Source organism: Rana temporaria, chromosome 10 (assembly GCF_905171775.1).
Source record: "Rana temporaria chromosome 10, aRanTem1.1, whole genome shotgun sequence".
Lineage (NCBI taxonomy): Eukaryota > Metazoa > Chordata > Amphibia > Anura > Ranidae > Rana > Rana temporaria.
This window is the reverse complement of record NC_053498.1, coordinates 110,767,650-110,784,163: the sequence shown is the minus strand read 5'-3', so window position 1 is coordinate 110,784,163 and position 16,514 is coordinate 110,767,650. Positions and strand designations below refer to the sequence as shown.

At 41.3% G+C, this 16,514-nt stretch overlaps 1 protein-coding gene across 14 annotated transcripts in view; it reads right to left on the bottom strand.

The window, feature by feature from the left end:
• The window catches only part of AGRN (agrin), a 578,793-nt gene that overhangs the window by 153,478 nt on the left and 408,801 nt on the right, over positions 1-16,514 (bottom strand). For all 14 annotated transcript variants that reach the window (XM_040325972.1, XM_040325976.1, XM_040325970.1 and 11 more), the window contains 2 exons: positions 11,441-11,662; positions 2,354-2,548 (listed from right to left, as the gene is read on the bottom strand). In XM_040325972.1, the coding sequence (XP_040181906.1) occupies positions 2,354-2,548; positions 11,441-11,662 (417 nt within the window). The remainder of the gene's footprint in view (positions 1-2,353; positions 2,549-11,440; positions 11,663-16,514) is intronic.

Below are 16,514 nucleotides of genomic sequence, written 5' to 3'. Positions count from 1 at the left end.
GTCAGTTTCATAAGTTTAGTAAACTACAATGCATGGGCTGCCATTCGTGCTAAAAAATCACACATGCGTTCCATCCACTTCCTACAGAGCATGTCACATGACTATTGTTATGCCGTGTACACGCAACCATTTTTAATGTCCTAGAAAAAACAAAACTTTTCTCGACGTGATTCTTGTCAAGCCTGCCTTGCATACACACGATCATGAAAAAAAAAATGCTCGAGCAAAGCGCGGTGACATACAACACATACGACGGCACTATAAAAGGGAAGTTCCATTCGATTGGTGACACCATTTGGGCTGCTTTTGCTGATTTCGTGTTAGTAAAAGTTTGGTAAGAGACGATTCGCGCTTTTCAGTCTTTGTGCTTTTCAGTCTGTTACAGCGCGACAAATGTGCTATCTCCATTACAAATGCTAGTTTTATCAGAACGAGTGCTTCCGTCTCATAACTTGCTTCTGAGCATGCACATTTTTTTCACGTCGTTAAAGCCTACACACAACCGTTTTTCACGACGTGAAAAACGACAACGTGAAAAACGACGAGAACAATTAGAGCATATTGTAAATTTTTAATGGCCATTTTTCATGTCAAGAAAAATGCTCTGGGGCCCACACACCGTTGTTTTTAATGACCAGTTTAAAAAATAGCATTTTTCTCGTCATGAAAAATGGTCGTGTGTATGCGGCTTTAGTGTTGTAATATAAGAGAAATGACTAGGCACAGCAGTGAATCAATCAGATTTCAGGGGGGGAGTTCTATACTATAAATCTGTTAAGAAAGTCCCATATATGGAAGCCACGATTTTTGGCCAGTTTTAGAACAACAAAGCTAACTGCGGCCAGAAAGGTAATTGTTATTTACAAAAAATTACAAAAAAGGTTTACAAAAAACCATACACGTGTAACATGAAAAACTGATACTGCGATAGGTATCAAAAATATAATCAACTTAAATAACAAAGTTGCAACCTACCATGCGATATACAAACATAGTATAGAGAATAAAGTTAAAAATGTTGTGCTAATGTCTCCACAGCGAAAGTGAAACAATTAAAAAATAGGTTAAGACTAATTCCCCCCGCCCATCACTTCCTTCCTACCCCTCTGCCCCCACCTCCCCCATATCCTCTTCCCGACTCCTACCCTCTTCTACTTGCGCATCCGTAAAACACCTTAGCATAGTCATTAGGCAGATGTCCTAATATCTAATATCATCTTGCTGTTCCTGATGGAACACTCCTTTAACGCAGCAATACACTACTTAGGCTTATATCCCACGCAGCCACGTAAACTATTAACCAACTATAAGAACCCATCTCCATTTTCTCTGACAACAAGAGACAAAAGGGTATCTTTAATATATAAAATACCACCCCTTACAACCTCGGCTACAGATGAGTTATTATTTTGCTCAATTTATTATTGAACCATTATTGAATATTAAAACTGACTAAAGTTTACGCTGTTTTGTTTTATATGCATAAATCTGAAACCACAAATCTACACCAAATACAGTTTTGTATTTACACATTGTTTGCATGATGATATTGTAATTTGCTTTAATTTCCTTCAATAAAAATGTCATTGGAAAAAAGGAATAGAAAGAGGAATAGAAAGAGTCCCACAAAAGTATAAGTGATCCAATCCAAAAGCGTCATCAGTAGTGAATCAAAAGTGCAGCACAAATCATTTGATATGGTGTGCTATAGATGATGTCATATATGACAAAACGCGTAGGTAAAGTCTGCTACGCTGTCGCCGGAATAGTTTGAGAAGCTATTCTTTTGTATCCATCTGAGTTTTATATTGTGATAAGCGCTTTTATATTGAATGACATGTGAGTGCAATGCTTCTATTTAAATAATGTTTTATACACTATGGGGGGGTTGTCATTATCCCTAACATTTTGACATGTGGAGGAACTTTATACCAGTGTACTGCAAACTGCCTATGGCGATCTGCTACCCATTGAGAGACCGATGATATTGTCATACCATATGCCTGAATTGACCTATCTGTAGTGGATTGTCAATTCCTTCTCATAAGCCTTTCGTGTTGTTACTGGGTGGAGGTTTGGATTATAGAACACCATACCAAATCATTTGTGCTGCACTCTTGATCCACTACCGATCCCGCTTTTGGATTGGATCACTTGGACTTTTGTAAGACTCTTCCTATTCCTAGTTTTTAATTGTTACATTTTTTTCACTGTCAATTTCCAATTATATTTTATTTTCATGTGATAGGTGGTCCTTTTTTTTCTGGTGTATATGGAGATATTAGCACAACATCAACTGTACATGATACATCCAAAGTGAAGCTACCCTTGAAGCTTTTTTTCCTTCACTTACTGCAGTCTCCTTGTGCTGCCACCTGAAGATTAATTTGTTGAGTGCAGGCCCGCACATTGAGTTCACATTCGCTTCCATACGTTTTGCCGTCAGTTCCGCACACAGGTTGAGCCGAGGGTATACATTCTGTTGGGCACACACAGCGGCCAGTCTCTGCTTCACAAATGGCTCCAAACTGACACTTCCGGCAGCGATCTGCAACCGAGAAAATAAAAAAGGGTAAGAAGAGCCGTAACTATCCCCTACTCTGCTTTCCTGCTGCATTGTGCATGTCATTTGTCTGTCCTCTCATGATAGCTTGGATGCACCTGCACCCACTTTAATTAAATGACCTGCCACCCCAGCTGTAATACATCAGATACCATTAACTCAGCACATTGTCCTTGGGCGCTCTGACAAGGTCAAAGGGTGTAAAAAAGGACAACGGCATGAAAAACTAGCGCTCCTTGTAACAGAGGTGACTAATTTACTTCATCAAATCCATTCTGTAATATGCCTAGAAGGGGGAAAATGTCACTTTTCATGCAAATTCGGAAAGGAACGAGTGAGGCAATTTTAACAGATCTTCCTCTGCTGCATTTTCATTGTGTAAAAAAAAAAAAACATTTTAGAGGCTCGGCAAGCAGGCAGCGCTCATTGCGTGCAAAAGTTTAATTCTCGCTTGAAAGCTAGTTGCCTTCTGGTTGGTTCTCGACTATATCCAAACTTTTGCCCCAAGCAAATACGTTCCAGCTTTCGACTTCATTTTTTTGTAATTGAAAATACAATTCATTTATGAAAATATTCATTTATTTTCTTTGCTTCATGAAGCAAAAATGTTTATAGAGTCTGGAATGCAGCGAGCAAATAAATATAAAAGAAGAACACTCATGAAATGGAAACGATATGGTGCCTGGCACCAAGATTTTAATAAAAGAGATAGGTATCTGAAGTAATGCCTTGGTATTAAAAGGAATATACACCCGGTTTCTAATGAAATTTAGTCAAATGCATTATACAAGACAATTTGTTTGAACGTACATATTATTAATAAGAGTGGTATCCACCATGCATTTAAATCAAAACCAACATGATTGAGTCGTGTGCTGCCACCAAGTGGCCAAACAAGTCGACCATTTTGGAGAAATCCCATAAAAGACATGGGCCCGGATTCAGATACAATAGTGTATCTATCAGCGGGCGTAACGTATCTCAGATACGTTACACCGCCGTAACTTAGGGCGCAAGTTCTTTCTGAATACGGAACTTGCGCCCTAAGTTACGGCGGCGTAACGTATGTGGTCCGGCGTAAGCCCGCCTAATTCAAATGTGGATGATGTGGGTGTGTTTTATTTAAATTATATTATTTGCGCCGTTCGTGAAAGAATCCCAGTGTGCATGCTCGAAATTACGCCGCAAATCGTCATTGCTTTAGACATGAACGTAACTTACGTACAGCCCTATTCGCAAACGACTTACGCAAACTACGTAAAATTTTCAAAATTCGACGCGGGAACGACGTCCATACTTAACATAGGATACCCCTCATATAGCAGGGGTAACTTTACGCCGGAAAAAGCCGAACGTAAACGACGTAAAAAAAATGCGCCGGGCGGACGTACGTTTCTGAATCGGCGTATCTACCTAATTAGCATATTCCTCGCGTAAATCTACGGAAGCGCCACCTAGCGGCCAGCGTAAATATGCAGCCTAAGATACGACGGTGTAAGACACTTACGCCGGTCGGATCTTAGGGAAATCTATGCGTAACTGATTCTATGAATCAGTCGCATAGATACAACCCCGCAACTCAGAATTACGACGGCGTATCCGGAGATACGCCGTCGTAACTGCTCTCTGAATCCGGGCAGCGTTGTACAACTTTAAAGGGGTTGTAAAGGTTTGTTTTTTATTTTCTAAATAGGTTCCTTTAAGATAGTGCATTGTTGGTTCACTTACCTTTTCCTTCGATTTCCCTTAAAAAAAAATGTTTTCTTTGTCTGAATTTCTCACTTCCTGTTCCTCCTCAGTAAGCTGTTCTGGCTGACAGATGATGGGGGCAAGCTTACTGAGGAGAAACAGGAAGTGAGTAATTCAGACAAAGAAAAAAAACATTTAGAGGGGAAAACGAAGGAAAAGGTAAGTGAACAAACAATGCACTAGCGTAAAGGAACCTATTTAGAAAATAAAAAAAATGGACCTTTACAACCCCTTTAAAAAACCTTTCTTAGCCAAAGTATTCGTTAGAGAGCTTAACAGCCAAGCAGACATAATAGTCCTACAAACTACATTTCTGTTCATAAAAGGAGACTTGTGTCCCTTTCAGGCAGTAATAAGTAGAGTATATATGCTTGGGAGAAAAGTCCCAAACCAGTGTATACAATCACATCTTCCATTATTTGGTATTGAGAGCACAACTTTCAAACTATTCTAACCCACTAAAGCTGGCCCATACATGGTTATTTTTTTTTTTAACCAACAGATTCCTCCATCAACTCAAACAAGATAGATGAAAGAATCCCCCTGTCAGGATATTGTATTCTGACAGTAATGGGTAAGATTGGCTGCAGCCGCTGGTCAAGGAAATTTTTTTCAACATGGCTCTTTCACATAAATAGATTTAATGATGGACTTCTATAGAACGGGGATGGCCACACACCAGTCCCTGCTGAACCAACCAAATTGTGATCTATGTATGGCCATCCTAAGGCCCCTTTCACACAAATGGACCGAACGGGTCTGCCTGTCCGTTTTTCAGGTGGACCAGATCGGACAACCCATTGTTCTCTATGGGGAGGCGGATGTAAATGTACATGTGTACATTTACACCCGCCTGCATCAGATCCAATCTTCCAAAAACAAATGGATGGGGATCAGTTCCCCATCCATCTAGAGCAGTGGTCATCAACCCTGTCCTCAGGGTCCACTAACAGGCCAGGTTTGTAAGATAACTGAAATACATCACAGCTGATATCATTTGCTGCTCAGTGATTGCAGTATTCTAGACTGCATCTCCCCAAGGTAATACATAAAACCTAGCCTGTTAGTGGGCCCTTAGGACAGGGTGTATGATCACTGATCTAGAGGATCAGATTAAATGACAGTCGGGTAGAAACAGACATGCAGTCTGTTTCCATCCAACCACCCCATAGAGAACAGCGGGCTGCGTCCATGTCTGCTCTGGATCAGGGGAGCAGACACAGACTTGTCATCCACCTGCTCAGTGGGGATCAGCGGACAGATCACCTTCTGAGCAGGCAGATCCGCTTGAGAGGGTCCGCCCCTTGTTAAAGTTGCTTTAGACTAGGGGTGCAACGGATCAAAAAACTCACGGATCGGATCGATCCTCGGATCAGGAGTCACGGATCGGATCATTTTCGGATCAGCAAAAAAAAAAAAAAAAAAAAGACGACAAATCTTGTTACACCCACCAGAGTTTTATATTTCACAGTTCTTCTCAACACAAAACGGAGCTTATGTGCTTAAATACAGTGTTTGGAAATCCGACGGACTGTTTATTGCTAATATGACAGAACACCTCTGATTTTCACATTTAAACAGTCCGTCAGATTTACAAATACTGTATTTAAGCGTATAAGCTCGTTTTTGTGTTGAAATAACTGCATCTCGCAATACTTATATGTGCAGCCAAGTGGAAGTCGCAGCCCCATGTACGAAAGTGGTGTCACCAGTTCCCTACTGTGACCTGAACTATCCCAATCATCAGATCCCTTTAGTGTCATTGATCGGCGGGCTGAGTGTCTAGTGAAAATCCCCCCTATGTGCTCAGTCCATACAGATCCCCCCGATCGCCTCCTCTCTCTTCTCTGGCAAGCAGCAGGACGCCCGGTGCGGCGGCGGCTCCCCGTGTGGATTCCTCAAGGTGCAGCATGGAGCTCATCGCTGGGCTGTTAGGAGTCAATGACATTTTGAGCTCAAGTGCCCACAAACTTCCGAGGAGCAGCCTGCATCCCCCGCGCCGGGTGGACCTCGATGGCCGCCGCTTCGATAGCTAGGCCGAAGCCGCGGCCTTTCCTATGGACCGGGAGGCCCGTGGATCGCCGTGTGTCCCGACCCGAAGGTGCTGATCCATAAGGATCAGTTGCAGCCCTAGTGACAATACTTGATGTGTTCCCACTGTCATATGGCATTCTTGTGCCACAGTGCCTACACACCGTCACGGTTTTATCCACCAACCTCTTTCCTTCATCATTATATTTGACATGGAAGACAAAATGCTCCCATACAGGGGATTTAAATGACGCGGGGCATTCAAGCTCCTCCATTCGCCATGACCACGCTGTGTGTGTGGACTGAACATGCGCAAATTATTATTATTTTTTTTTAGAAAACAATCCTCGGATCACGTGTGTGCGGTTCGGATCAATCTTTTTCGGTTCGGATCACGGATCAATGACGATCCGTTGCACCCCTACTTTAGACCCCATACACACTATTAGATTTTCTGCAGATTTTTGTCTTCAGATTTTTCAAAACCATGTAGTACAAGGGCCTGCCTGATTGCATACAAATTGAAACTCCTAAGGTTTGACCTCGTAATATATGGTTTTGGTAAATCTGAAGACAAAAATCTGCAGAAAATCTAACAGTGTGTATGGGGTCTTAGACTTAAAAGAGGGGTATGTGGTTGTGTTGTGTATCATACTTACCTAGGTGGACGCAGCATCGGTCCGACAGAACACTGCCGATTGCTCTGTTCTTACAGCTCCGTGAGCAGAGAGCTGCAGACTGTCAATCAGCAACTCTCTGCTATGGAGGGGGTGCAAAGTTTGATATTATTTATGTTATGGTTGTAAATATTGGATTAATACAAGTTTCTTCTCTGTATCAATAAATGTAATAATTTTTCTCTTTTTCGCAGCGCTATTCTTTGTTTTAAATTTTTATTTAGACAAAAAGGTTTTTATAGCTTATTTTAATTATTTACGTGCGTTATTAATATTTCTATGACAGGAGGGGGTGGAGTGGCTGACTCAGGCTCTTAGCAACTTGCCGAGAGGCTGAGCTGGATGTCGGTCCAGAGACCTGGCAGATCCAGACTTCCCATTGTCGTGATGATGAGGACCCTGGACCGACTTCTGTGACGTCAGCAGAGTGTGGACTTCAGCCTGCTCTCTGCTGAAACCAGGTCACAGGAGTGAAAAACGAATTGCACTCCTGTGATCCACAGGAGAAGGAAGTACAGTAAAACCTTGGATTGCAAGCATAATTTGTTCCGGAAGCATGTTTGTAATCCAAAGCACTCGTATATCAAAGTGAATTTTCCCATAAGAAATATTGGAAACTCAGATGATTCGTTCCACAACCATTTATTCATGTGTCATTCAGTCTATAGTCCATATAAAAAGATTATAGCAATGTGATAAGGTGTGTAACCATAAAATGTCCATCCACAAATGGAAACCTCCCCAAGGGGATTAGAAGCAAAATCCAGCAGGAGCTACATAGTATAAAAGAGAAGAGAGGCACCTCTAAGTGTAGCAATATGGTTACATTTAATGAGGGGACAACATTTAGCAATGTGCATGGTTGATGATTAAAAGAGGCACATCTAAATATGCAGGGATCCGGGGGAAAAGCGATCCACATAGACCATTTCCCGCACCGCCGGCTCTCACCAATGTCAGTCTGCAATCGTAACCGGGAAGACTACCCTGCAGTAAAGCGATCTGAAAGCGAGGCTTGAATCGCTCGTGGGGAGGGACGACATCAATGGTGGTGAGGAGGACGGTGTATGTGGACAGCTTTACCCCGGATGCCTGCATACTTGGATGTGCCTGTTTTAATCATCAACCATGCGAGTTTCTAAATGTTGTACCTTCATTAAATGTAACCATATTGCTACAATAAGAGGCGCCTCTCTTCTATTTTATACTCAGTTGTGACATGATGCTACTCTTATATCAAGACATCGCTTGTATATCAAGTCAAAATTTATTAAAAACATTTTGCTTGTCTTTCAAAAAGCTCTCAAACCAAGTTACTCTCAAACCAAGGTTTTAATGTAATGCACTACGGTTAAGTTTCTAAAAACGGGAACTATCCCCCTAGAGCTGGGAGAGTAGGGGAGTACGCAGCAAGATCTGCACAATGTTCTCGAAGTCTGTAAACAGGGATGTTACTATTATGCAAACTTTGACTTTGATGTACACCCCTAGACCTGACCCCTTGACTAGAGATTCACTTTACTTTGTACTTTAGTACTGCCCAGGGCCCACAGTATTGTTAATTCACCAATAAATGACATCCTCTACCAACTGGAACCAACAATTTCCATGCATATGCTACAAAAGGCACAAATACAGTATACAGAAGAAATCAGCTTCTAATATACAGTGCTCCAGAAACAATCCCCCTCATATAAACCACTCATAATGTATCCACTGATAAGACAGTATAAGCAGCAGAGGCACTGGATCATATAGATTGAAAATGACGGCTAGGTAATGTGCACAGACAGGCAATACAAACTGAACAAATTGCCTATCAGAGAAGAGGCGAATGTTGTGATAAAAACAAACACGCGTGTGTCCACAGAGTGAGTGTGTGTTCAGGATGTACAGGCACAGAGTGCGCTGCACAGGGACAAACAGACACCGGTGATGGGTGAGGAGGGACAAAGCCCAGAGCATCCAAAGCTAATAACGGTGCAGAGTCTCTGACCTGTCATTCCCTGACTTTCATTACTTGCAGTACAGAGTACAGGCGGAGACCTCATCATTTTGCCAGAATCCTTCCTTGCAATAAAACAATACCGCACAGCAAGCCAAACTATTAACCCTTGCATTCTACAGAGCCTCACCAGACCCTGACTTCAGATCTCCAACTGTCAGACTCTTATTTATAAGACAGGCTGTGGTTTACCTACACATCCCAGCAAAAGGTTGCTATCCAGTTTTTTTGGATAGGGGAGGGTCCACTGTGCCATAGTAATTCAGACAAAGGTAAACAGCTTTCCGGCGTGTGATGTGTATAGAGGTTTCTTTTAAACAAATCTAATTGTATGGTCTGATGCACACTCAGTTTGGCCCCGATGCACTCAGCTTTACCATTTAGGTGCTAGTGGAGGGCACAGGCACACCATCCAGCCCTGCTGCCAGCAGTCTATCAAACTGAGTGTGACAGCTCCTCCAGCTGGTTGGTGCACCTAGCTGTATGAATGTTTAAGGCACACTTTCTTTGAACACAGTATTCTTGTGTTCCGGGCATTCATTTCAGGGTTCCAGCCACAGCAGCTGTCAGAATCTCAACGAGTTTGACAGGCTGCCAGCAGTGGGGCTTGATGGAGCACCTACGCCCTCGGCTCACAAACCCCCATGCACTGGGGCTAAATGCCCAGTGTGCATGGGGCCTATCACAACTCTGATCTTGTTTATCTTCCTAGATATTGTTTGCTTGGGACCAGTGGCGAATGGTGCTCAACATTTTTGGGCACAAACAAACAAAAAAAAAATCCCACAAACATCAATTGCAGCCACTGTGCCCATCAAACACAGCTACTGTAGCCATCAAACACAGCCACAGTGCCCATCAAGCGCAGCCACTGTGCCCATCAAGCGCAGCCACTGTGCCTATCAAGCGCAGCCAGTGTGCCCATCAATTGCTGCCAGTGTGCCCATCAATTGCCGCTACTGTGCCCCATCAATTGGCGCCACTGTGCCCCATCAATTGGCGCCACTGTGCCCCATCAATTGCTGTCACTGTCCCCCATCAATTTCCGCCACTACTGTGCCCCATCAGTTGCCACTACTGTGCCCCATCAATTGACACTACTGTGCCTCATCAATTGCTGCCAGTGTGCCCCATCAGTTTCTGCCACTGTGACCATCAACTGCCGCTACTGTGCCCCATCAATTGCTGCCAGTGTGACCATCAATTGACGCTACTGTGCCCCCTCAGGTGACAGGTAACCAGACCCGAGCACCTGTTTGGCCGAAAGGCAGGTCAGTGTTAGGAAAGAGACTTATTCGCTTCCCTAACACAACACTGAGTAAACATCGAACGCACAGCATTGTGCCCGCTGTTTACCAATTTGGATGCCTATAAGAGCCAACGCCTTTAATCGGGCGCTTCCAAAAAAAATGCAGCTGTAATTCAGATGCCCGACAAGGGGCAGGACACCTGAATAGGGGGCGGCAGCGGCAACCATAGATAGATTTATGCAATGCATGAATCTATCTACAGTGATAGACAGGTGTAGGAGAGAGGGACGGCGCTCCTGCACCCTTTATGAACGCACCGCCACTGCTTGGGACAAAGGATGAGATTGAGGGCTCTGACAATGCATTTATACGGTTTGTACCACCACAGTTTTTACAGTGAACAGGCGACACAGTTGAAGGCCAGGCTGGCTGCCCCTGAAGAGCCAAGTAAAAGTCTTCAGTGAAAAATGCTGGTCAAAATGATCAGTAGATCTTTGGCCCTAGCCTTTCCTGAACCTCTCTATCGGCCTTTGAAATTTCAAAGCTTTATTGGAAGGTTTGGCAATTAAGTGAGAGCGATGAAGCCAAGTCTAACGTTTGCAAGAAAAATCCAAGATTTGCATGTAACTTTAGTTGCCTATACTGTATCTCTGAATGGAATGATCTTTCTGACATGCAGATTTTACCTTACATGATATCTGCTTATGGTCTTTTTACAACATACCATGAATTCAGTTTGAATTTTCCAAGTTTGCAATAGGGTTACTTTAACAGTTTACCTACTAAGGACTGGTTGTTTTGCTGAATGTACTAATAATTTGCTGATTATACTTAACAAACTTCTCTGGAGAGCCGAAAAATAAAGATGTGCTCTAAGCACTTCTTTACAGATACATAATGATAAAGATATTTCCTTCTTAGAGGCCAGAAGGACATACACAATCAGAAACACACAGTTCTTTTACCGAACATATGTAAATTCAGAGCGGATTTAACAGTTGCCAATTTGCATTCAGTAAGGCTATTGCAAGTATTTTCAGAATAAATAAAGCGGGTATTATCCTGCCTCCATGGTTTGCTGTGTGCTAATGAATCACCATGTTGCTATCGATTAACAGATAAAGTAGGCTTTAAGAGCACAGCTGGCATTTTATTCTCCCCTTACCGCAGGGCCCCTTGTGCTTAATTGTGATCTCCTTTTTCAGTGCACAAGCAGTGGCCTCCAACTCGCAAGGATTGCCATATGTGCGCGAGTCACTGCCACAGACGGGGTCGTAGACGCTCTGGCACACTTGCTGGCATTCGCAAACTGACATTTTGTTTTTCACCACGCAGGCTGCTCCAAAGCTGCACTCCACATTCAGGCAAGGGCTGGGAGCATGAAGATCTGCAAGAAATAGAAATAGACAGACTTAGAAGTATACCCATGCAGTGTGAGGTGCCATTGGCATCATTCCAATTGCCCCCTGAGAAGCAAGCAGGGCAAGCGGGGGTAGTATTGCATGCTAATAAAACTCTGCCCCTGGTTGAAGGGTGGGAACGTCAAGCTGATTGTGCACATATACCCCCCAGAACTGCTTTTAGAGGGCAACTTTATAACTATTGAAATTTAAGAGCATGCTAGATATGCATGTATATTTAAATAATACATACGCAGTATGTGAGCATTCACAGGATTTGAAAATTAATAATACTTCTACTAAATATTAATACTTCTACTACTAATACTTCAGGTGTCTCTTGTTGTGCCAAATGGAACTAGTACAGAACTACTTTTCCAATCATTTGTGATTCACTCTCAACTGATACAGCCAGTGACAAAACAGTCAAAAGGATTGGCCTCTAGACTGCCATGGAAATAGCTGTCAAGAGATTACTTTTCAAGCAGTAGTAATCCCCCACCCAAAAGAATAATAATATTAAAGTTGTTGTAAAGGCTTACTTTTTTTTTTTTTACCTTAATGCATTCTCTACATTAAGGTAAAAAACATTCATAATCAGCTAATTTACTTCAACAGGTAAAAGGAGATCTTTATCTGGAGGTGAAAAAATTCTTCAAAATAATACATGGAGTTAGGCCTTGTGCACACGGGTGTATGAAAATTAGAGGCATTTTTTGCTGGCAGAAAAAATGCCTCTAATCTCATGTATTTTCACTTGTGTTTATGCGCATTGGCGTTAAACTCCAATGGCGCCTGCGCCTCCTGGCCCTTTAAGGGGTTTCAGATGCAGGGGTTTTATGATCATCTGATCACAATCGGGAGCTTTCCAATCGCCGCCAGTAATTGTGCCGGGAGCGCATTCTTGGCACAGGTGTATTTACATTCTGGTACGCAAATATGCAGCTGCTCACCGTTAAGACCCACCCAACAAGAGGCTGCATATTTGCATACTGTCAGCGCCAAGAGGTTAAAAGCATTTGAGCATAAACTCATTTTATTTTATTGTGGTATTTAACAAATCACAAAACTGAAACTTGCTTAAAAAATAAAAAACTTTTTCCTTTTGCTTATTACAGTATATCCAAGGGAACACTGTCTTAATCTCTTCCTATTGGCAATATGTACTCTATAATAAAAAAAATATAAAAGAAAAAAAAAACAATCTATTTGGATAATAGAGATTATAATTCCAAATCCTGTGAGTGCTATAAATCTGGCTCAGTTAGACCTTCAAGCAGAACTATAGGCAAAACTTTTTTGTTTTTCATTTAGGATAGAGTAAGGGAGGTTTATTTTGTCATCTATGTCCCATTGGGGAGATTTCCTTTCACTTCCTGTCCCACAGCCAAAACAGTGAGGAAATCCCTGCAAACTAAATCCTTTGGGGCCCTCCAAGTCACCAAAACTAGTGTCCCCATTCAAATATTTCCTTCCCCTCTATTACTTTTCTGGAGACAACCAAAATTTGGCATGTTCTCTAACTTTTTCTTTCTTTTATAACAGTAAACATGACAAATAGAAAAGGGTGAATCCCTAATGGGGGCAGAGACAGCAACAAAAACTAACAGGTGTTCTAAGCCATCTGCACTCTATCTAAAACGAATAAAAGAAAAAAAATTGCCTTTAGTTAGTTATACTTTCAGTACACATCAAGTAGCACGCCCTTGTTCAAGAGTCCAAATAAAACAATAATGGTTTGGGCACTCGTTGCCTACATGCAGGTTAAGTTGCAGACTTTCCCATGTGATTGTGTGATAAGGAGAGAGACAAAACCGGCACTGGAATAGAAGTGGGCATTAATAGTAAAAGTCTATAAATCTTCTTGGGATCAATTATTAATTAATTAGTTATTGAGCTTTCCCCATACAAAGCCAATGAATCCAAAACGTATAGATTATTTAATTAGGGCAATATTAAACACAACCCCATACCATAATTATATTCTAAACACCCCCAAAAAAAAACACCCATCATATCCCCTTTTATCACTAAATAGTGATTGGCTGAGAAGTGTGGACCAATTAAATGGTTCTCCTATTTTTGCAAGCAAACTATAACATGCATTAGGTTGCAAGCCTATTTGCACATACACCAACATATTAAAGTCTGCTTCATTACAGTACAGCAAATTGTTTGTCTTCCACTCCATTCCATCAGAAAATAATTATGCAGCAAATATTTGGTCATCACATATGGTGGCATCCAAGATGTGTTCCCTCACAATCTCCTGGGAAAGTGGGAATTTGTTCAGCATTTTTAGACAAAAGGATTATTTTTTTTGTTTGTTGATTTCCATAGTGACTTATAGGTAGTGCACAAATAAATCTAAAAGCAGCCCTGGATCTCCAACAGATTAGGCAAGCTAAGGGCAAATCAAATATTCATTATCTTGCTATTCACAATATGGCACCAAACACAAAATGGCTACCTTCAATTACTGCCGTCATCCATGTGACAGCTGTGCCAAAGCTGAACCCACCTCTCTGTTCCAATATGGAGCAATACAAGCGAAACACGTTAATATACAATTAGATACAATCAGATTCAGGTTTCACACAGAAGATAGCCATGTCCTTACAGATCCATAGATCCTGTCTTAGAAAGAGTAATTGCTTCCTTTTCCCTCTTGGCCTGACCTATTTATGCAGCCCTTCCATTGCTCAAGGGCCTGCCGTCCCAGAAAATGAAATAATAATAATAATAAAAAAAAAATAACGGGTTTCTTTGGTAAACTGAGGGTTAAGAAAATAGCAAAGACTAGTTCGGAAGAAATAACATCTGTTATTGTTTAATTTCTTCACTTTGGAAAACATTTTTATCCATATCCGAAAAAGTGTAGCCTGAAATTAAGGCCATTGTGAGATTTTTTTTTTCTCCATCCGCGGAGATCCTGGTTTCCATGGCAATATTAGTGGTTGTAGGCCTTTGCTTCTAAATGTAAATTTGAAATGCTTAGAAATTGAAATACAGCAGATCAAAAAGCTGCACAATGCAACATCATGAGAATTCTTAAACTAGCTTCATAAATGGATTTTTTTTTCAAATGTACTAAATATTTGGTGTTTGAAAAGTTGCAGTTTATAGCTTTTTAATGGGTGTTTTATGTTGTGCTTTTCATGTTTTTTTTCTTTTTTTATCGTCTGGGAAAATTTGCACACTGTCTTTTTATAGGCTGAAATAACCTATTCTTGTTACAACACTTTCACTGACATATTTTAGTTTAATTTGACTGCAGCGATGAGCAAAATTATTCTCCAAAAGCTCTTGGAAAATACCTTTTTTTGTAGGAGTACTAACCTACAGTAAGATAGCTTCTTTAAAGGATAAGTTCACGTATAAGAAAAAATAATAATTATATAAATAATATATATATATATATATATATATATATATATATATATATATATAAAATGCAATTTTTTTTGCAGGCAAAAGAAAGTACATTTACAATTTTTTCATTTTTTTTTTTAGGAGCCTGAAAAGCATTGCACGAGCTGATGCCATGTGGGTCTACTGGAGACCGTCAATGTGAACTATCTGCCCTGTACCATAGCGCTTGGTGGCAGAGCCTTTTTGCCGAGGAAAACGATTGTGTGTATGTTTTTCGTCGAGAAAACTGTCGTGGAACTCGATGAGAAAAAAAGAGAACAAGTTCTCTTTTTCCTCGTCGGGAGTTTCAATTTTCTCGTCGAGAAACACGTTCGTGTGTATGCTTAGAAACCCACGCATGCTCAGAATAAAGTATGAGATGGGAGCGTGCCTTCGGTAAAAGTAGGGTTTGTAATGGTGATAGCGCATTCGTCACGCTGTAACAGACTGAAGAGCGCGAATCGTCTTTCACCAAACTTTTACTTAACACGCAGTAACATGAGATTAGCAAAAGCAGCCCCAAGGGTGGCGCCAGTGGAATGGAACTTCCCCTTTATAGTGCCGTTGTATGTGTTGTACGTCACCGCGTTTGAGAACAACGAGATTTGGTCTTGACAGTGTGTACGCAAAGAAAGCTTGTCAAGATTCTCGACAAGCCTAACAAGGAACTCGTCGAGTAAAACAACGTTTAATTAACGACGAGTTCCTCAGTCGTGTGTACGAGGCCTGAGCTGAGGAAAGGGGAGCCCAAAAATTTAACCTGATTCAGTAAACAATGAGGATGTACAAAAAATATAATTTTATTAGAAAAAGACCAGTCCTGCTCTCTCCCAGGGGATTACACTTATACGTTTCATCTACGAACCCTGTATGAATTACAGATATGGCTTTATGTATAGCATACTCAGATGGTGGTATGAAGCTCAGTTGGTTGATTTAATGATTATTCTGCAGTATATCTCTGCATTATATCATTCCCTTCTTTAATGGCCTGCTGTCAGTTCTACGTATCTATCCTCCCCCGTTGAAGTTTTACTTTGAAGACATTCTTACTTCTTACTCAGGAACGATTGGTCCCTCAAACTTCGCTCTACCAGCATTTGTGGTCTGCTCTTTCTGTGTGAACCAATTTCTATATTGGGTATCTTCGTTATTGCTTATCAAGATTTGAGCTACCTGCAAGACAGTGAGACCCTCTTTTTGCAATTATTGTATCCTGAACTGCGTCCTGAAGAAGCATAACAGCGAAACGCGTTGATGCATTCAGGCTCCCATCATACTATGTGTATTCTATATGTATGATTTTTAATCATTGTCTTGTCCTTTTGTACATTATGTATGTGTTGTTAAAGTCCGAATCGGGTTACATTTTTGGGCTCCCCTTTCCTCTCTTTTCAACATATTATATACGGATGTGGCAATGTGAGT